This window comes from Lasiodiplodia theobromae, assembly GCF_012971845.1.
Source record: "Lasiodiplodia theobromae strain AM2As chromosome Unknown scaffold_23, whole genome shotgun sequence".
NCBI lineage: Eukaryota > Fungi > Ascomycota > Dothideomycetes > Botryosphaeriales > Botryosphaeriaceae > Lasiodiplodia > Lasiodiplodia theobromae.
In genome coordinates this window covers 245,990-265,915 of record NW_023336439.1, presented here as the reverse complement: position 1 = coordinate 265,915, position 19,926 = coordinate 245,990, and the positions used below count along the sequence as shown (strand labels likewise).

At 57.1% G+C, this 19,926-nt stretch overlaps 6 protein-coding genes across 6 annotated transcripts; 3 read left to right on the top strand and 3 right to left on the bottom strand.

The window, feature by feature from the left end:
- Positions 1-1,899: 1,899 nt before the first annotated feature.
- Positions 1,900-3,898, bottom strand: LTHEOB_7595 (Glycoside hydrolase family 1; the record flags this gene model as incomplete). Its single annotated transcript, XM_035516978.1, has 5 exons — positions 1,900-2,038; positions 2,114-2,311; positions 2,398-2,785; positions 3,082-3,746; positions 3,846-3,898. The coding sequence occupies 5 exons, from the start codon at positions 3,896-3,898 to the stop codon at positions 1,900-1,902; spliced, it is 1,443 nt and encodes a 480-aa protein (XP_035371104.1).
- A 755-nt stretch (positions 3,899-4,653) lies between these two features.
- LTHEOB_7594 (uncharacterized protein) lies at positions 4,654-6,275 on the top strand (the record flags this gene model as incomplete). Its single annotated transcript, XM_035516977.1, has 2 exons — positions 4,654-5,125; positions 5,209-6,275. The coding sequence occupies 2 exons, from the start codon at positions 4,654-4,656 to the stop codon at positions 6,273-6,275; spliced, it is 1,539 nt and encodes a 512-aa protein (XP_035371103.1).
- A 664-nt stretch (positions 6,276-6,939) lies between these two features.
- Positions 6,940-8,513, bottom strand: LTHEOB_7593 (Chloroperoxidase; the record flags this gene model as incomplete). The annotated part of the gene is made up of 5 exons (XM_035516976.1): positions 6,940-7,251; positions 7,331-7,781; positions 7,898-8,099; positions 8,159-8,220; positions 8,272-8,513. 5 exons carry the CDS (start codon positions 8,511-8,513, stop codon positions 6,940-6,942), a joined length of 1,269 nt encoding a protein of 422 aa, XP_035371102.1.
- Positions 8,514-10,607: 2,094 nt separating this feature from the next.
- LTHEOB_7592 (H/K ATPAse alpha) lies at positions 10,608-14,183 on the top strand (the record flags this gene model as incomplete). The annotated part of the gene is made up of 5 exons (XM_035516975.1): positions 10,608-10,929; positions 10,984-11,313; positions 11,367-11,611; positions 11,661-11,990; positions 12,039-14,183. The coding sequence occupies 5 exons, from the start codon at positions 10,608-10,610 to the stop codon at positions 14,181-14,183; spliced, it is 3,372 nt and encodes a 1,123-aa protein (XP_035371101.1).
- Positions 14,184-15,000: 817 nt separating this feature from the next.
- LTHEOB_7591 (Phosphoglycerate mutase family protein) lies at positions 15,001-15,768 on the top strand (the record flags this gene model as incomplete). The annotated part of the gene is made up of 1 exon (XM_035516974.1): positions 15,001-15,768. The coding sequence occupies one exon, from the start codon at positions 15,001-15,003 to the stop codon at positions 15,766-15,768; it is 768 nt and encodes a 255-aa protein (XP_035371100.1).
- A 715-nt stretch (positions 15,769-16,483) lies between these two features.
- On the bottom strand, positions 16,484-18,290 carry LTHEOB_7590 (FAD-binding 8; the record flags this gene model as incomplete). The annotated part of the gene is made up of 4 exons (XM_035516973.1): positions 16,484-17,373; positions 17,426-17,835; positions 17,884-18,138; positions 18,190-18,290. 4 exons carry the CDS (start codon positions 18,288-18,290, stop codon positions 16,484-16,486), a joined length of 1,656 nt encoding a protein of 551 aa, XP_035371099.1.
- Positions 18,291-19,926: the final 1,636 nt, after the last annotated feature.

Below are 19,926 nucleotides of genomic sequence, written 5' to 3'. Positions count from 1 at the left end.
AATGGCGGCTGGTCATCAGACGCGCGCAACTCCGCCCGCGCATCCCGTCCAAACGCTCTCCGCCGCGCGCGTTTCAGCGCACTGGGCGAAGCATGGCTTTGATTGCAGCGCGCTCGCTATCGTGGACTCGATGCAGCATGGGCAGCGGGAGCACTGGCGTGGGCAGGACGACAGCGCAGGGAAGGCGGCGGAAAATGCCTCAGTGGGAGAGGTTTCGTGCAGAGCGGGGGTGAGGTCCAGGGAAGGCCAAGATCGAGCTTTCGCTGCCCAGATGCCCGTCGTCATCGCGCTGCCGTGGAGGGGTGGCATGGACGCTTGCGGCCTTGACACCGCCGATCGCTGGGCTTTCTTCACGAAGAGCTTTTGTCCTGTGCGCCTTCTTTTCGGTGATTTCAGCGGCGCAGGGCCATCGGCTGGGCTCGGCGCTTCGCACAACCGCGTCTGGCACACCAGCACACGGATCCCATTTCAGCCGCTGCAGGCTGCCCAGTGCGTCCCAGGATTGCGCAACCCGCTCTATGCAAGTAGCTAAACACCACTTCCGCCCGCCTAACGCGGTTGCCGCCGCGCCATGGACGAAGAGCTGCGATGGTGAGGCAGGCGAAGCAAAAGCCGAGCCATGTGGCCTGTTTTATGCGCGAACCACGCCACGAGGCGCGTTGCGGCGGGCGGGAAGCCGTGCGTGCATGTGGTCGTCGTCGTCTGCAGCAGCGTGAGGTGTGTGCAGAAGGACCCTGAAACGGCGGTGTTCGTGTTGCGATATTGTTGCAGCGCTGCAGACGTTGGGCTGCAACTGGCGCAGATCTGCTGCTGGCGGCGAGTTCGGAAGGGGAGCATCTGGGCAAGCGTGGAAAAAGCATGCACCTCCAAGGCACAGCCGCACACCACCATCGCCAGCGCTGGGGTTTTAGGGCTTAGGCGAGCTAGGGGCTGGCAGTGCGGGCGTACCTGAGCGTCGAATCGTGCGCGGCGCAATCCATCCCGCGCTCAAGCTCCTCCCAGCAACGGTCCCAGTCCACCACCAGCTTGCTGCGGAGCACCTCCTTCCGCTGCCACCAGCCCGCCCAGCGGCCCAAGGGCTGCACCGTCTCGAACAGGCCGCACAGGTGACATGTCTCTCGCGTCGCGCCGCACACCGGCTCCTGCATGGCGCAGGGTTGGTGGTCCATACCGCCGTCTCAGCAGCGGAGGCGGGCGGAGATTCCTCCGCGTCCGCTGAGTGCCTGGGGCGGAGACTCCTCGGCGGCTCCCCGCTGGCTGCGCACGGGCGTTTCAGCCTTGCTCGTTCTGCAATCGACCAGGGACCACCACGCCCTCGCCCGACAAGCCAACAAGCCTCGCCCACGCTTGCAACCACGCCGCCTGCCCTGCGGTAGCCAGCTGCGCGTCTTCAGAAGGCCCGACGGTAGCGCCGGGTGGCCACGCAGCGCGATCCTGCCGCCCCCCTTCCGGCCGTACGTCTTCCAGAGCCAGCAGTCCAGCCAGCTGCGCGCTGCAGCACAGCAGTACAATAGGACCGATGGCAGCCAGCACTACTCCTATTCCGGGCGGGCAGTCGCTCTGTATCGGCACTGCGCTGGTGCTAAAACAGCTGAGCGCGGGGCGTGGGCCAGCAAATTGATCTCATTTTCGCTAACGAATAAGCAAGGGTTGATGCGCCTGCCCACCGTTGCTTCCGCTGTCATGCCACGCCGTTGACGACCCCATCCATGCCGCCGCCTCACGGCGAAACCCAGCGTCTCAGCCTCCCTTGACGTTGCTCAATTCCCCGGCACGGCAGTCAACTCGCGCTACGCCCATCTGCCGTGCCAGCATAGCCCCTTTTCGCCGCCCTGCCGGTGGAACCTCCGCCCAAAACTGGCTCGCAATCTCGTCTGACACCTCGCCCTGCCAGCCGAGCTAGTCCTTCTTCATCAATGTATCGAAGATCTCACCAATGGCCCTTGCGCTCTTCTTGGGGTACCTCTTCTGCCCCCCTGCGTAGTCGACGTAGCACACGCCAAAGCGCGTCTCGTATCCCTCTGCCCACTCGAAGTTACTGCGGGGAAATTTGGTCAGCATTGCGCGGAATCCCGCCGGATGGCCCTGTGCGCCTCTGGGCAATGTTGCTTACTCCATCAATGACCATGCCATGTAGCCTCGAACATCGACGTCGTCCTTGCTGTACGCGTCTGCGAGCGCATGGATGTAATCGTCGAAGTACTGGACCCGGAAATCATCTTCCAGCAGTTTCTCCAGCGGCAGCTCGCTCTCTCCCTTCAGGCTCGTCCCGTTCTCCGTCACGTAGATGGCCGGCCGGCCGTAGCGATCGCTGATGTCACACACGCATTAGCCTCCACACGCGGTTAACCCTCCCGTCGCGGGGCCAGGGCCAATAGAGTTTCCGGAGAAACGAACCTAATCCACTTCAGCAGCTTCCTGAACCCCAACCCGTTCGGCCTGAGCCACGGGCTCTGCGTCTCGGGCCCGATGCATTCGCCCTTCTTGCTATAGAAAGTACACTCAAGGTTTCCGAGAAAGTCGTTCAGCTCCGGCTCCGTGTCGACATGCTTGACGTAGTTTGCGGTATAATGGTTCATGCCGTAGAAGTCGTTGCTTCCCTTGACCAGCGCCGCCTCGTCGGGTGTGAACTCCGGCAGACGGTCGCCAAGCTGCTTCCGCATGCTGTCAGGGTACTTGCCGAAGTACACAGGATCCGCAAACCAGGAGATGGAAAACTCATGCTTGCGATTGGCGGCCTCGACATCACGCGGGTCTTCAGGGTCCCATGGGTACATGTAATCGCCTGTGATTGATTAGAAGTGCCGATCTGCACATACATCACACTCCGCGAGACGAGACGAGTTGCATGATGCAAGCGAAGACAGCCCATGTCAAGCCTAAAACTCAGACTGGCGTGTTGTCCAGACTAGGTTTGTATAGGCCCGAAGCTCCCGCCTATACCGACGACAGGCACTACCGCTCCGCGGGCAACTGAAGGTCCAGGCGACGATCGACAAGACAAGGTTCGTCTCATCTGCCGGTGCAATTCTCTTCTGGTGGTACGTGGTGTTTGGAGTATTTTTGGAAACTTTGGCTTACCGTTCAGGGTGATGCCAATTTGGCCGCCGTCCTTCGCTTTGAATTCCTCTCTGTACACCTTCACTGCTGAAGCGTGAGCGAGCAACAGATTGTGACCGACGATCCATGGCTCGCGCGAGCTGTCCCCTTCTGGATTTTTGTTTCGATCGCTCGTCCTGCCCGGGGCGAACAGCCCGGTGCTGTACCCGAGGATGGAGCTGCACCAAGGCTCGTTGAAGGTGATCCAGTACTTGACTTTGCTCCCGAAGGCTTTGAAGACAACCCTCGCATAGTTGGTATAGTCGGCCACGAATTCCTCCTTGTTCAGAAGTCCGCCGTACCGCTTGTCCAGCTCGTCCGGAAGGTCCCAGTGATAGAGTGTCACCAGCGGCTCGATGCCCGCGGCAATCAGGTCGTCGGCAAGCTTCACGTAGTACTGAAGGCCCTTTTCGTTGATTGGATCATTACGGCCGCCGAGGGGGATGATACGGGACCAAGAGAGGGAGAAGCGGTAGGCTTTGGCACGGCATTGCTTCAGGAGAGCAATGTCTTCAGCGGTCCGGTGGTACGAGTCGCACGCAACGTCGCCGCTGCTGCCGTCGGCGATCTTCCCGGGCTTGCGGCAGAAGGTGTCCCAAATGCTAGGGCCACGGCCATCTTCTTCAGGAGCACCCTCGATTTGGTAGCTGGACGGTGTAAGTTTCCGAAAGCAAGCTTATCCTTCTTCCTCAAGCACGGGACGAGACCGTCACAAAAGAGGAAAGTTCAGGAGAGAGGGAGCAGACCTTGCGGTTGCGAAGCCCCAGAGAAAATCTTTTGGGAGGACTGCCTCTGTCATGACTGCTTCTATCCCCCTCGGTTGATTTTGTTGACGAAAAAGATTGGTTCCTATTCGAAAGATCTCAGAAGACTGTTGTCCACTGAGAGACAAGCGAACACGATGCAGAGACTCAGCAGGGCGTTGTGCTCTTCTTATGTGCCGCAGTGCGCCTTCTCCACTTCTTTTCTTCCAATATAGCCACGGAGGACGTGCCGCCGACGCCGTCTCGTGATGGCAAATTTGCCTGTTCAGTACACGGAGGATGCAAGAAGAGGCTGAAGGCGGTTCCTACGGCACGGTCGCCTCGAGCAGTAGGCCGCCTCCATCAATTCTGCCGGGTACGGAGAAGGCACACGGCAGGCGGTCGAAGGGGAGACGGGCCGGCTGTGCGGTTGTTGAGAGCGTCACGGCTGCCCCGCGCCGCTGCCCCTCCATCGACGTCAGCGAATGAGATCGGCTGCCTTCCAGCCACAGCCCGATGTTTAGCCACTTCTCCCGAAGTTGCCCCAAACCGCATCCCGCCCGCCTCGAGAGCTTCCCGCCCCGCGCTCTCTCCGCATTCCGCATCTCCACATCTTCGAGAATCTCTGCGGAGCTCGTTCCACCATGGCACGACATAAAGCAGCCCGCCAACCAGCGCAAGTGTCAGCAAGCATGCTTCCTGCATCAATCACACCTTCATATTCCATCGCAGCGTAGCATTCCGCCCTTACAGCCTCCCTGTCGTTATCACATTTCGCTCGGAATCGCATCCCTCGTAGCTCCATCCAAAGATGCTATCCACACTCCGACACACCTCGCGCGTGCGCGCGCGCGCCTCTTTGCCGTCGACTCTTCATATCGCGCGCGCCGTCGCGACCGCACCTGCATCGACACAGAAACGCGCAGGCGACATCTCAGACGCATTCGCTTCTCTTAGTGGGAAGGAATTCACGCCCCTCGAGCCGCGCTATGCCACGTTGAAGAAGAACCTCATTGCCGGTCGTGAGGATGCAATTCGAGCATCATGGGAGCGGCTGTTGAAGGACCTGCGCACAGAGATCCCACATATTGTTGAGATGGGAAGCAAAGTCGTTCCGGAGGTACAATACAAGGATATTGTGAAGGGCACTGTTAGCCAGGAATTCGTTGCGGAGCATCGCAAACGAGGTGTCGCCATTGTGAGGGGTGTCGTTGACGAAAAAGAGGCGCGTGGCTTTAAAGACGAGGTTGAGGACTATGTTAGGAAAAATCCGCATACGAAGGGTGAGTATTCCTACTCTTGGTTATGCGGTTCAATCGCGTGTCTCTTTAGATATAGACTCCGACGCTGACACGGCAGCTATTAGCTTTTCCATCCGACAACCCGCAAGTCTTCGAACTCTACTGGTCGCGACCACAGATGCGGGCCCGCTTGCATCCAAACATGCTGAACACCCAGCGCTACCTGATGTCATTCTGGCAGGCCAAGGACCCACATGCGCAGATCTCGACGCAGCACCCCACAGCGTACGCGGACCGGCTGCGCATCCGTCAGCCGGGTGACGCCAAGTTCGCTTTAGGCCCACACGTAGACGGCGGGTCGGTTGAGCGATGGGAACCAGAGGGGTACGGACGCGGTGGCGTGTACGACAAGATCTTCGAGGGGCGGTGGGAAGAGTACGATCCATGGGAGGCCGGCTCACGGCTGCCGGTCGTGTCGGACATGTACCAGGGCGTAGGCGCGTGCAGCATGTTCCGCATGTTCCAAGGCTGGCTGAGCATGAGCGAGACGGGTCCAAATGAGGGTACGCTGTTGGTCAACCCACTTCTCTCTCGCGCCACGGCCTACATCCTACTGCGACCGTTCTTCACGCCCAAGCGAGGCCCGACAGACCCCAAGTCCGACGTCTTTGACCCGGCCTTCCTCGAGGCCGGTAACTGGCAGCTCGAGCAGCCGGAACCCAGTTCGTGGCTGCAAGGCGCGACGCCCGGCCAGGGCCAGGAGCTGCGCGCGGCACTGCACCCGCACCTGGACCTCGCGCGCAGCATGGTACACATTCCCCGCGTCCGTCCAGGCGACTACGTGTCCTGGCACTGCGACGGCATCCACGCCGTCGACAGCACGCACGCCGGCAAGGGCGACTCGTCGGTCATGTACATCCCGGCCTGCCCGCTCACCGAGGCCAACGCCGCCTACCTCACCCGCCAGCGCGACTGCTGGCTGCGCGGCGTGCCCAGCCCGGACTTTGGCGGCGGCGAGGGCGAGTCTCGCCACGTCGGTCGCCCGTCGCCCGAGTACGTGGCTGAGCTGGCCGGACAGGAGGGCAGGAGGGCTTGGGGTCTGGAGCAGTGGGATAGCACGGCTGAGGGATTGGCTCCGGGCCAGCGCGCGGTGTTGGACCGCGCGAACAAGGTGTTGGGGTTCCATGTGTAGGTAGTAGAGGTGGGGTCTTGTCGGCTTTGGAGTTTCTGCGGGGGAATGTTGCTGCTGGGAAGAAAGATTGGAAGGTGTGATGGGGTGATTTTGGCGTATCGCGGAAAAGCAGGGTGTCGGATGTTTTATACTCCTGAGATGTGTGAGGGTTTTAGTGTTGTTTGTAAGCGTGTTGAGGTCCGGTTTTGGGGATTCGGGCAGCAGTATGGGATAAAACGGAAGCAGAGCTTGTCGGGGTTAAATCGAGAAGAGCGGAGAGCAATTTCATCATGGAAGTATTCAGTAAGCACAATTTGAGAGTGTCCCAGATTGCGAAGATACTCTAAAGCCCTGGAAATTCTCACGCTTTAGCTAATTCTATGAAGTTTGGTCTAAAGTGAATGTCGAACTAAAAGAGGCAAAAAAAAGGCACGACGCTGTACTAATTTCAGTATGTGCTAACAAACATGATAGTGAATGATTGCTTAATCTTTTTATGATGTAGAGTGATCGACCTTGCATCAAGCATTATTCCTGATACACAGAATATATACTCTCATTAATCGATTTAGTCGTCAAAGTTAATTTCAAAGTTAGCCATTGTTATCATCCACAACTGAATTCTCTGCATCGATCACGCACTTTCACAAGCCTGTGCCAACGTATCCCCTTTCCACCTTCTTCCTTACGGGTAGGTCCCATCATCCTTCAATTTCGTCCATCCCGGAAATTGCGCCAGGCTGCCCTCATCCCAAGCCTCCCCGCCCAACTGTGGACACCCGAGCCCGCTTATAGCGCTCGTCAGAGCATCTCCCAGCTGGCCGAGTGCGCCGGCAAGATCCTTGACAAGGCCCTTGAGCAGATCGGGGGCAAACTGGACGGCGGCTTGGAAGCCGAAGCATGCGAGGTTGTTGCCGTCGAGGAGGGTTTGGGCGTTGTAGAGGCCGCCGGTGAGGTTCTGAAGGTCGATGGGAGTGAAGGAGTTGGGTGTGCCGGTCTGATAGATAGAGAGGGGAGGTCAGAGTTGTTTGTTTTGGAGGGAGTGAAAGGGGGATGGGGATGAAGGAGAGCCTTACGTTCCCGCCAATGTCCAAGAACTGCGGATGTTGCAATGCTGCAGCATTGAGATCTAACGCATAAAATGGAATAGTGTATTCGTCGCCCAACGCCCTCTTGTACCAATTTTCGGGGATCCGCTCCCAGCCCGGGTTGTGCACCATGTCGTCGTCGGGCCCGGTGAAGCCGAAGAAGCTCTTGAGGACCTCTTTGGTCAACACACCTTCGGGGTTCTCGGCACTCTTGTTGGCCATGAACCGGTAGATGAAGGTGTACGCGGCCGGCTGCACGACTACACCGGAGAAGGGGGCGTTGAAAAAGTACGGGTTCGAGGAAATGCTTTGCTGGAAGCGTTCCTCGCGGAAATCGGTCAGAAGACCGAGGCCGTAGTTGGATTGCGCGTTGGGGACGCCTGATTGTTTGGCGAAGAGGGCGTCCCATTGGGAACGGACGACGGCGAAGTTGTTTCCGCTGGAAGGAGGCGAATAATGCGTTAGTGCAGTACGGGGTGATTACCAATAGCAAAGAAAGAAAGGAGAGTGATGAAGGGATTAATAGGTGAAATAGCGAAAATAATTTAAGCATACTATTGATATAAATCTCCGCGAGTCGGACTGGCGTCCGTTTCATATTTGTTGTGAGAGCCGGAAATTCCCTGGGGCTGGGTGAGAAGGTTAAGTAGGTCCGTTGTTTCCGGTGCACCTCCGATAGACCAGCTGATGCCATTACCGTCCATGACGGCGCCGTAGATGGAAAGAAAGGTGGCCAGATCAACACCCATGCCATAGACTACACAGCTAGTCAATTTTATGTTGCAGCATACAGAAGAGCTGTGTTAGTTGACTAACCTTGATTTGTGGCTTCGACGAACTGTGTGATGGTTGCTACGCCATCGTGAGGCAAATAATTACTAGCAATGGTAAGCAATACGTGTAGGAAATAGGAAGAGTAGGGGACTTACTGGTTGGCTAGAGCATTGAGGCCTGGACAAGGACCTCTTTTGTCGCCGGGTCCCGGGGGCACGAAGGCGTGCTCACCAGAGACATCAATTCTCTGCGCTTCAGCATCGAAACCCGGGCTGATTCCATTCACTCTCTTCTCCTTCTGGGATGATTGTGCAGCGTACTGGTCAGCCAGGGCCGGGAAGGCGGCGGCTTGGCCCGCAAGAGCAGCGGCGCCCAACGAAAGCCAGGAGGAAGGCATGTTTGAAAAGCCACGGGCAATTAACAAGATTGGAACGGGATGAGAAGCAGGGCAGGCAGGCGCTCGGTTGCTCATTGTAAGGCAGTTCTGGAGTCTAGTATATATATACAGCTACTCAGGTACACTAGCAAAGCCACAAACATCACTGACTTTGAGTTACCTCATAGAGCAGTGTTGGAGGGCAGGCGAAGGGCCTCGGTATCTTTCCTACTTGCAAGGGACCGGGGTGGACTGGAGAGGAGAAGGGACGGCTCGATTACCCCACAAAGTCGAAGGTACGCCATAGCTGAGGGGTGTTTACCTAGACAGGGCAATTGGTGCACAAGTTCCTTGACAAAAGACGCACAAAGTCAAGCTTATCATCTAAGTGGCAGCGCTAAGAAATCTAGCCGCCGATGAGGCGTAGCAAAAGCAGCCCAAAGGAGCACGCGGACACCGGAAATGGAGATCAGAAGAACCAAGTTGCTAAAGTTGGCCGAGAAATGGTGCAGATCTCTGAGTAAAGGGAGATGCTGATTGGTTGGGTGCGAGTGCGACTGTGTTTAGCTTCGGAAAGGACTGGTGCCGGCTTCCTGGGGTAACAGTGGCTTATGACGTGTTCGGAAAACAAAGTGTTGCATCATGCCTGTACAGATAGGAAGGACGCAGAATGTGGGGTAGTTATGCTTCCACGACATTTTTTCCACGAGGAACAATATGTAGGCAGTGAAGGCTATCGTCCGGACAAGAGTGTACATCCAGGTGATAACCTCAACTACCTATGACAAGAGTGAAAAAGAAATTGACGCTAGGCTTTGGCTGCGACAGCCCTCTGTATTGCTTTTGCGTTTCCACCATGAAGCAATAGTAGTCTGTTCCGTGGAAGAGAACGAATGCGCCAGACTAGGTAAAAATGACGCAGTGCATGCATCGAAAGGGCGTGCCGGCATCTTATAACCATCACCCAGAATTCACCGAGGCTCAGCTGAGGGAAGTCAGGTGGAAAGCGAGCAACGCCATGACGCCGAAAAGAAATTCCAAGGGTGACAGGAGAAAACGGGATCCATGGTCGTAGAATACGAAGTGTGGATTGTCGTCCACGTGGGTCCGGGTACCAATGTTAAGCAAGATGGCTGGAACGCTCGGCGGGCATTTGAGTGGCTCGCTCGCATGGACAAGCTAACTTAATGATGAGGGAGCAGCGTGTGTGATGGGTGATGTCGCACAGCGCAAGTAGCACTGATGCGGGGGCTGACGAGATGAACAAGGAGTGCATGTGAAGGCGGTGGGAAGGGAATGGCGAACCATCAGTGGGGAGGCTCGAGACCCCCAGAAGTTGGGGCGCATGGGCCCAGGTACCGGGTAGGGCTATGTCGCACGGACGGCATGGCGCAACGCATTTGCCGGTTGAACAGATGGACGCCGCGGGGTGCGGCTCATCTCGCTTCCTCGGTCAGCCAGCACGGAGATTTGCGGTCAAGCAGGACAGCCGCTGACGGGATGTCCTCCACAGCGGCATTTTGGCCGTCCAACGTTTCAGGGTCTTCGCGAAGGAAGGCGTCAGCCAGCTTGCGTCCTCCTTCTTCCTCACCCCAGTGCACAGACCACCAAGCGCACCGCCCAAAAAGCTTAGCCATGCCTTAACCCGTTCTCGTCGCCCCAGCCATTCACCACCACACTTCGCTTTAAAACAATCAAAACGCTCGATTTCGCCGCTAGTTTTTTTGGTTTTGATTGCCTGTTGCGGGTGCGTTGCCGCTCGCGTCCATGCTGCCAGTGCTGATATTCGCGCATGCCGAGAGTTTGTCATGTAACATTTCAGCTAGCCTGCCTTTGTCAAGCTCACTGCGAAAATGCCTCAGCTAGCTGTTTCTCCATCCAGACACACCGCCGCCGCCAGGCTCTCCGCTGCATCGCCAGAGGATACACAGCCACTTGCTTGGCCAACCGCTGGAAAATCCCGCATCACGGGTTATCACTGCAGTATATGAGCTCTCAGCGTTGAGCCCGTTTCCCAGTTTTCCAAGCATTTCCAACTCTTGTGCTGAGCGCATTGCTGTGCCCTTTTTTGTCTCGAGAAATTGCCGCACCAGCAGTCGCATCAGCACCATCACCATGGCCGACGCCACCCCCCAGGAAAATGACCCTGACCAAATCTCGGCTGCTCCCAATCGCATCCGCTATGCCGACGATGTCGAGGCTCAGCGTCGCAGGAGCCTGCGTCGTCGTGCTTCCAATGCATCCGATCTTTCTGCTCGCACTTCGCGCTCCTTTGCCCGTCACGAGGTCGAGCCCGGCGTTGCACTGCCCATTCACTTCCGCACTCTTTCGTTCAACGTCGAGCAGACCCAAGCCAAAGAGGCCGAGGAGGCAGACCTCAAGGAAAAGGAGAAGGAGAAGGCAAAGTCGAAGAAGAAGAAGTTCGATGCTGAGTTTGGTAAGCCATGTCTTCTGCGTTGGCCCCTTTTGCCTCGGTGCGCTGACTGTGCAGACTATGCCACCGTCGACTGGCACAAGATCACGACCCAGGAGCTGTGCACTCGCCTCTCGACTTCCCTCCAGCAGGGTCTGTCGGCCGATGGAGCCGCCCGCAAGCTCAAGGAATACGGACCCAACGCCCCCTCGCCGCCTCCCTCGACATGGTTTCGCAGATTCGTCGGATACTTTTTCGGTGGCTTCGGCACCATCCTCTTGATTGCCTCGATCCTTGTCTTCGTCGCATGGAAGCCTCTTGGAGACCCTCCTGCTCCCGCGAACTTGGCCTTGGCCATTGTGTTGCTTGTCGTCTTCTTCATCAATGCGGCCTTCAACTTCTACCAGGGTACTTGCACCCCAAATACACTGCCATGGTGAAGTCATACTCACGCACAACAGACTGGTCCAGCTCTCGCGTCATGTCGTCCATCAAGACGATGCTTCCGGAAGAGTGTCTCTTACTGCGCGACGGCACCAAGCAGCACCACCCCGGCGCCGACATCGTCCCCGGCGACGTCCTCTATCTCAAGATGGGCGACAAGCTCTCTGCAGATGTTCGCTTCGTCGAAGTGTCGCCAGATGCGAAGTTCGATCGGTCCATCCTCACTGGCGAGACGGTGCCTCTTCGCGGTACCGTCGACTCGGTAAGTGCCACGCCCCCCACAGTACAGAAACCTTCACCAACAAAGATAGACGGATGAAAACTTCCTCGAAACTGCTTGCATCGGTATGGCTGGTACCCACATTGTGTCGGGCTCGGCTGTTGGTGTCGTCATTGGCACTGGTGACCGATCAGTCTTCGGTCGGCTTGCGAAGCTCACGAGTGCGCCTAAGACGGGCTTGACGAGTCTTGAGAAGGAGATTTACTACTTCGTTGGCATCATCGTCACCATCATGATCACCATGGTCGTTATCGTCATTGCCGTCTGGGCTGGCTGGCTGCGCCGCGATCACCCCGACTGGATCAATGTCTCTCTTCTCATCGTTGACTGTGTCAGCGTAGCCGTCGCCTTTATCCCTGAAGTGAGTAACGGCTGCGACGTGACGCCAGGCTTTGCTAACTCGCCTCAGGGTCTCCCCATCGCTGTCACGGCCAGCTTGACAATCGTCGCCAACATCATGAGGCAGAACGCAATCCTCTGCAAGTCTCTCAAGACGGTCGAGACACTTGGCTCTGTCAGCGTCATCTGTTCCGATAAGACTGGCACCCTCACAAAGAATCAGATGCGTGTGACTGACTGCCTTGTTGGTTGCGACGCTCTGACTGCTACCGAAGCAGCTGGCAAGGTGCAGCTATCTCGCGTCGCAGTTGACATCGCCGAGCCATCGCTGGGTTGCAGACAGCTTGCCGTTGTTGGCGGCGTCTGTAATGCCGGCGAGTTCGATGCATCGACCATGAACAAGCCCCTTTCCGAGCGCAAGATCAACGGTGACGCTACCGACACGGCTGTCCTGCGCTTCTCCGAAGGCCTTCTGTCGGTCCAGGAAACGCGCCAGAAGTGGCGCAACGTCTACCGTGTCGCCTTCAACAGCAAGAACAAGTTCATGATCCAGGTTGCGCAGCGTGACGTTTACGAGCCTGTCGACGACGCCTTGTTTGAGAACGACAATGCTAAGCCTGAGGACCAAGTGTTGATGATCAAGGGTGCCCCAGACATCCTCATGCCCAGGTGTACGCGCTACATGGACTTCGATGGCCACGCCCAGCCTCTCACCGAGTCGGATCAGCGCTTCCTTGAGGACGCCAAGAACATATATTCGAAGCAAGGAAAGCGTGTCATCCTACTGGCCCAGAAGATCTTGCCCAGGCACGTCTCTGGGCTTGCCGTCGAGTCTGCGCAGTACGAGAATGCCATCATGGACGAGGCCAGCAGAGGCCTCCTTCTCATCGGTCTCGTTGCCATCGTCGATCCTCCCAGAGACGAGATCCCCGAGGTTGTGAAGACTCTTCGCGGTGCGGGTATCAAGATCTTCATGGTCACCGGAGACTTCCAGCTGACGGCCGCCGCCATCGCCGCCGAGTGCGGCATCATCACGAACCCGCCCGAGGACATCCACGATATTAACTCACTGTCAATGAAGTACCCCTCTCCGTCGGGCGAGAAGTCGATGGAAGTCATGCCCCGGACGCCCACGACGCCGGGTGCTCCGCGCTCGCTCGTCATCAGCGGCGGCGACATGAACAGCCTGACGGACGAGCAGTGGGACGTGCTGTGCAAGTACGACGAGATCGTCTTCGCGCGCACGACGCCGGAGCAGAAGCTCAAGATCGTGACGGAGCTGCAGGCGCGGCACGAGACGGTGGGCATGACGGGCGACGGCGTCAACGACGCGCCGTCGCTCAAGCAGGCCGACATTGGCATCGCCATGGGCGGCGGCAGCGACATCGCCATCGAGGCGGCCGACATGGTGCTGCTCGAGTCGTTCGCGGCCGTCGTCGAGGCCGTCAAGTACGGGCGCGTCGTCTTCGACAACCTCAAGAAGACCATCTGCTACCTGCTGCCGGCCGGCTCCTTCTCCGAGTTCTGGCCCGTCATGACCAACGTGCTGTTCGGCCTGCCGCAAGTGCTGTCGTCGTTCCTGATGATCATCATCTGCTGCTTCACCGACTGCGCCGCCGCCACGGCCATCGCCTACGAGAAGCCCGAGGCCGACGTGCTGCTGCAACGGCCCCGCAACCCGCGCAAGGACCGCCTCGTCGACTGGAAGCTCATCCTGCACGCCTACGGCGTCATAGGCGTCATTCAGTCCGTCTCGTCCTTTGCCATGTCCTACTGGTTCTGCCAGCGCCAGGGCCTGCCCTTTTCGGCGTTGTGGTTCGGCTTCGGAGCCGTGCCCGAGGGCATGACGGCCGACCGCTACCAGCACATCCTGAACCAGGCCAGCTCCGTCTACTTCGTCAACCTGGTCGTCATGCAGTGGTTCAACCTCATGGCCGTGCGCACCCGCCGCCTCTCGCTGCTGCAGCACCCCCCACTCTGGATCAAGGAGACGCGCAACCTGTGGCTCTTCCCGGCCATCCTCTTCAGCTTGGGCATCGCCTTCTTGTTCTTGTATCCCCAGAAGCTGCAGGACGTGCTCGGGACCACGAGCGTGCCCGTCGAGCACTGGTTTTTGCCCATGGCGTTCGGCATGGGCATCTTGCTGCTGGATGAGACGAGGAAGTGGGCCGCGAGGAAGTGGCCCGGTGGTGTCGTGGCGAAGATGGCGTGGTAGATGATGTTCTTGTTATGTTTTATTGCATGAGTGTGCGAATATACCCTCGCTTGCTTTGGTTTGACATAGATCGGATGACTGTTTGAGCGTTTTTGTAGATAATAGACAGCGAAATGAATATTTGCTCCAGAGTGGAAGAGCCGCATGTTTCTTGTAATCAGGTGGATAGGCCGTATCAAACCGGCGGAGAGCGCGTGGGTTGTAGGCAAACAGCGCCGGCAAGCGGTTCTGAATATATAACAGGAGGACCATGGTGGCTACCCATTGAGCAAGAAGTTACTCTCCGGACACTGGCCACATTCGCTGTATTATTGCGCCGCCTGGAGCTATAGGCCTCTGGCTCTATCAGACGCGTTTATCAAGAGTCACGGATGGTGGTTTTGTTCTGTGTTGTGAAAGTGTTAACACGACCATTGTCTTGCGCACGTACTTGAGTGAAGGTCCGTGCCTCCCGCTCATCAACATCCGCACCTGATGAAGCCCTGCAGGGCAACTGAAACTCGTAATCCTATTGGCTGTGGACATTTATCAACTTTCCGATCATCACTTGATCTAACAGTCGCGGCAAATCAACTGACGGCTATATATAGTCGAGAAACTTCGAGCACTACATCAGCTTCACCCCTCCACAACTTCCTTTTGCCTGGCAGCCTACCTACAGTACGAGTGTTCCATCCTGAAAGGTAAGACAGTCAGTTCATCCGTCAAACAAGCTAACGCTACTCTCAGCTGCCTGCTACCGGCAAGGGACCATACCCAACCCACAGACACGAACGCGTCCAATCTAGTAGCCATGCGAAGCACCAGCCTCCCCTCAATGGCGTCTGAAGCACCGTTGCTTCGCAGAACGACCAACGAGCCCTCCCGGACACCAACCACCAAGAGCCAGACAAGTGTCTGCGCTCAGAGCAGCCCAGAACAGCAACCGCAGTGTCGTACCCCGAAGTACAACGTGTGGTACCGCATCAAGCGGGCCCTCACACGCACAGCGCCGACACCCACGGGCACTTCGGAGGCAGCATCCGACCGCGAGCCTCACTGGACCAGCGAGAAGGAGGGCCGCTCCTTCAACTCTTGGTCGAGCGGCGCCACCAAGCTGTTCCGCCGCGACCGCTCCGATTCCGCCTCTACTGGCGCGAACACTGACAACAACGGATACGTTGTAACGCCAGCAAGCACACTATCTAGCCACCGCCACCTCCTCCGCCACCCAGAGCCGCAACACGACAACACACCAAGCTTCAACAACCTTCACTCACCCAGCCGCGTTCTCAACAAACAGGCTGCGGAGCGTGAGACGCATGTCCAGGACACCGAGAGTAGCCGCCTTTTCCTGCGAGCTCCACCCTTTCGCCACAGGCAGAGGGAGAAGCGGACGCCCGTCTGGGAGGTGTTCGTGGTGGAAGAGCCTACCGATGAAGAGCAGGCAAGGCGTGCGTTTGCCCTTCTCGAGACGTGCGGTGCCGAGACTGCTCGTTCCGGAAATCCCCTGGCGGCGGACAGGCGACGTTTTGACGAGGGAGGTGAGGATGAGGATGGTGGGGAGGCACCAGTGAGGCGTCCTGTCTTGGGAGCTCGCTTCTAGTTATTCGCACAGGAATGGAAGTTCGGGATGGCTCAGCATGTAGAAAACTGCGCAGTTAAATGGCAAATTAGCTCTATGAAGAGAGTTTATTGGTCCTCATCTGGAAAGGTGACATTGATCTCGATTTTAGCACTGTTAGCACTGCGTATTCAAATCACTAAACCAGCTCTCATCTCACTATTGATCAGTAAAGCAAAGAGATTGCATATTGGATGCAGGACCGTTGCATGAATGTCAAGTCTTGAACTATCACGTTCGAGACATGGTACCCCGATTTTCCTTGGCACACTGGACAGGTCTACTATTGCAGCCACGTTAATAGTTATATGTCAATAAGTTTCGAGAGAAAATCGCATGAGTGCTTAACGCGGCTCCGAATCTCAAATTTGGATATCTCTTGGGCAAACCCCGTATCAATGCGAACAAACTGAGAGGATACTACGAGCTACAGGACATGGTGAAAATCGAGCCAGAAGGCGCGAGCGAGAAGACTCGGTAGCAGAAAGCTCAGACAAGTCCAAATCGATAGGAAATGCGCGAAAAAAAAAATTGCAAACGTCAAAAACATTGCTTACGGATCTCCCATAGTCCGTTATATCCCAGTCCATCTTATCTCTTCCCAGTCCATAGCCTCCCAAAGCTGCTAGAACAGCTGTACCTGATCAACGCCTTTGATAATGGAAATGATAATGGGGGCAACGAAGAAAAAGAAGGCCTAGAAGTGCTCCTTCCAGAACCTAAACCGCACGTCCGGGCACGTTGCGGCCTTGCAGGCCTTGTTGATGTCGCGAGCAGCGACGCTGGGGCCGCAGAAGTACACTCCCACATCGGTCCGCAGACTGCTCTCCAGACCACTCATGTAGCTACGTGTCATGATGCCATCGCGCATACCCACAAGGAGTTTCGTAAAGTCGGGCCGGCCGAAGTTGGTTCGAGATTTGAGCTCAGTGAGGGGGTCCTTGTCTGTGCCGACCGAATTGAGGACAATGTTGTTGGCAGTGTCGACGTCGACCTTTTGGGTGAGGTAAGTGTGGATGCGCAGGAAATCCTCCTGTCCATTAGGGTCGGACGACCCCAATGACTGCGCCTCGAGAGAGGACAGCAGCGCCTGGAACCATTCGAACGAGCTGGTGTCTTTGCAGACCCAGATGAATTCAACACGGCGGAGACGCTTGGGTGGGTTGGGTGACAGGCGCATGTGCCAGATATTCTTCAAAATCGAGGCCCACGGAGTTACACCAATACCCGTTCCGATCAGAACCGCGATTTCGTTATCGAAGACATCTTCAGCCGGTGCTCCATAGGGCCCATCGATACGGATTGCGGGCATCTCTTGGCCGTGCTGGAGGGCAATCTCGTACATCCCGTTGGGGTCCATGTCATCGTAAAGCTTCGCCTGGGCAGGACCCGCACCGAGAGCATCGGCGAGAGCGCGGGTGAAATCACCGACTTGGCGAACGTGGATCGAAATGTAAGGGTCATACGGGCAGGACGTGATGGTGAATGGATGCCACTGATAGCCGCTGACTGAGGGGCAGTTGATAAACAACCATTGGCCAGGCTTGTACCTCATCGAGGGCTTGGTAAACTGGATTTCGACGGCGTCTGAAGTTGTATTAGCCAATTTGCATTCAGCATCTAGATGCCATTCACTTACCGTATGGATGCTTCACAACCTTGACGATCCGCGTGTCACGCCTTGCCCGTACCTCGCGGTAGAGGCGCTCGAACAAGTAGATACCACCGCCCCAGAGCTCCCAGCGCCAGCCCTGATATCCAATACAGTGGTTCCAGAAGTTGGCGCCGGCAAAGGGAGAAAATGGCTCCACGCTATCTCTGACGAAGCAGCCCGTAGCGTGCGTGTACATTCCAAGGAGGAACGGAATAAACAGGTGGTGAGTGTACCAGAACGTCTCGAAAGATTGCTGGCGGACTCTGTGGTGTGCAGTAGTGTAGATTAGTAGCATGCAAAGAAGCATGACGTGACCAGTAATTCCTCCAGCTTGCGTGTAGTGAATTTGTAGAGCTAGCTCAGGGCGGACTTGAGTTTTTTCGACATTGAAGAAACTGCTTGAGTCAGCAAGGCACGGATCTGCACAAGCATGGATGACTTACTTCACATAGTGCGCAAGAACGTGCCAGCAGGTCCAGAAAAGCATGGCGTAGGCGACTTGTCTGTGAAACCACTGGGACTCATCGAGAGGCAGCCATCGGATCTTGGGGCGGATCACACGAAGGAGGGTCCTGCACATGGGCAGGAGAATGAAAAGAACGTCGAAAGACAAGACCAGACCAGCACCGCGAGATATCCAGACGGAAAATTTGAGGCCGTTCAAGGCGGCTAATCTATCGTCGGCCGCCTGCTTGTACCTGTTACACCATTAGCTTGGGGTTGAGGCCCAGCGGCTCTGGAAGACATACCAGCCAAAGGCAAAGAGAAAGACGTGCAATCCATGGAAGATGAAATAGAAAAGCAACTTCCGAGGTATGAAGTGCGATTTCCACGACCGCTGAGCAGCCATTTTGGGTGATGGGGTGGGGTTGACCGGGGGTATCTACTGCGGTATACCAGTCGTGTCTAGCGATTAAAAGCGCGTAGGGTTGAAGGGGTATCCAGAAAAGAACGGATGGTGTTTGCCGACCAGCGAGTGCAAGGAAGAGAGAGATCCCAGAAGGAAAGCAGAGATTCGTTAAAGTCGTTATGTCTCGTGAGGTATCGAGGTCAAGCTTTTAGAGCGGGCCTGAGGCGGGGTGGCGGATGCACAGATTGTCTCGTGGGTGCAATCTGGAGGCGATCAGGCAGCGCTCAGGCAACGGCGTGCTCAGGTGCAATTTGGCGGATCGGAAACGGACAGGTGAGACCGGCAAGAGGCTCTTCAGTGGTTCCGGGCGGGAGCTTGGCGGTTGCTTGAATGCCTAGTTCAGGAAGCAGACGTTCCGAGAGTGGATTTTCAAGGCAGTGGCCAGAAAGGATCTGTCAATCATGCAGATAGTCGATAGCGGGGCCGTTTGAGGGGCCGGGCTGTCGCGATGCTGTCGGACAGATGTGTCAAGTCTGCGACGCTCCGTGCACGCGCATATTCGACCTTTGAATCTTTTGTCCCTAGCTCTTGAATCTGCACGAAAAAAGTACGTTGGTGCTGTGCCTCTTGCGATTCGTGCAAATAGGCAACGAGGCTCCGACGGGCGGCTGCTGGAGCAAAGGCGGCGTGGCGGTGGAAAGGGCGATTGGATGGCAGCGGCTATGTTCCTCGCAGTCGCGCTTGCACCGGTGCAACGAGAGAGGATTTCTTGGGGTTTTCGCGGGGCTCGGTCGCTTGATACGCGGGTTGTGGTCGCGAAACGTGCAGCGCCGTAGCAGCGTGTGAGGCTTTCCAAAACGAAAAGGCGGCGGCGCGGAGGAAGTGTAGCCGTATTTCTCTTCACGGCGAGGAGCAGGAGGACGGCCACGGGGCGGGATGCAGTGGATAGACAAGTTGCGCAGAGGGAAGCAATCCCTGCCGCCATAACGGAACCTCCCCCAAGATGGTCGAGCGTTTTGGGAGGAGGGCGCAAGGCGGTGACAGGGGCTGCAGCGGTCCCTGGCCAGTCGACGCGTTAGCGAGCGGGATGCGCTGTATCCCTGCTCCACAGGCAGCCAACGAACGCCCGCCTCGAAGCGCTCTCTGCTCGCTCGGGCAGACACTTACGCACCCCGGCGCCCAAATTGGCGGATCAGCGGGCGGAGTCACTGTCAACACCAGAGATCCGGCCATGTGACTGCTGACGCCTCTATCTCGCGTGCCTGTGCCTGGGCGTGCAGCAGCCAGGCCAATGGCGGCTCTCTCGCGTGTGCATTGTCTCTGATGAGCTTGGCGGGCTCGGGGATGACATATTCCTCGATAAGCTTTCTGGATTGCATGATCAGTCTCCAACGCGCGCTGCTTCATCGACCCGCCGCACGGCTGGGAAAATTCAGGATTCCGGGACTGCTGAGACCGGGTTGCCGTCGCGCCGCTGCCACCGCCACGAGCATGATCGCCGTGGAGACGATGCCAGACCGCCTCTGCGGCGGCGTGGACTCGATGGAAATCTTTTTCGCCCGGGACACGGCTGGAGCGGCAATGTTCTGGTGATATTGAACGCCTCGTTCTGCAGCGGTCAGTGAGTGTGCCAATC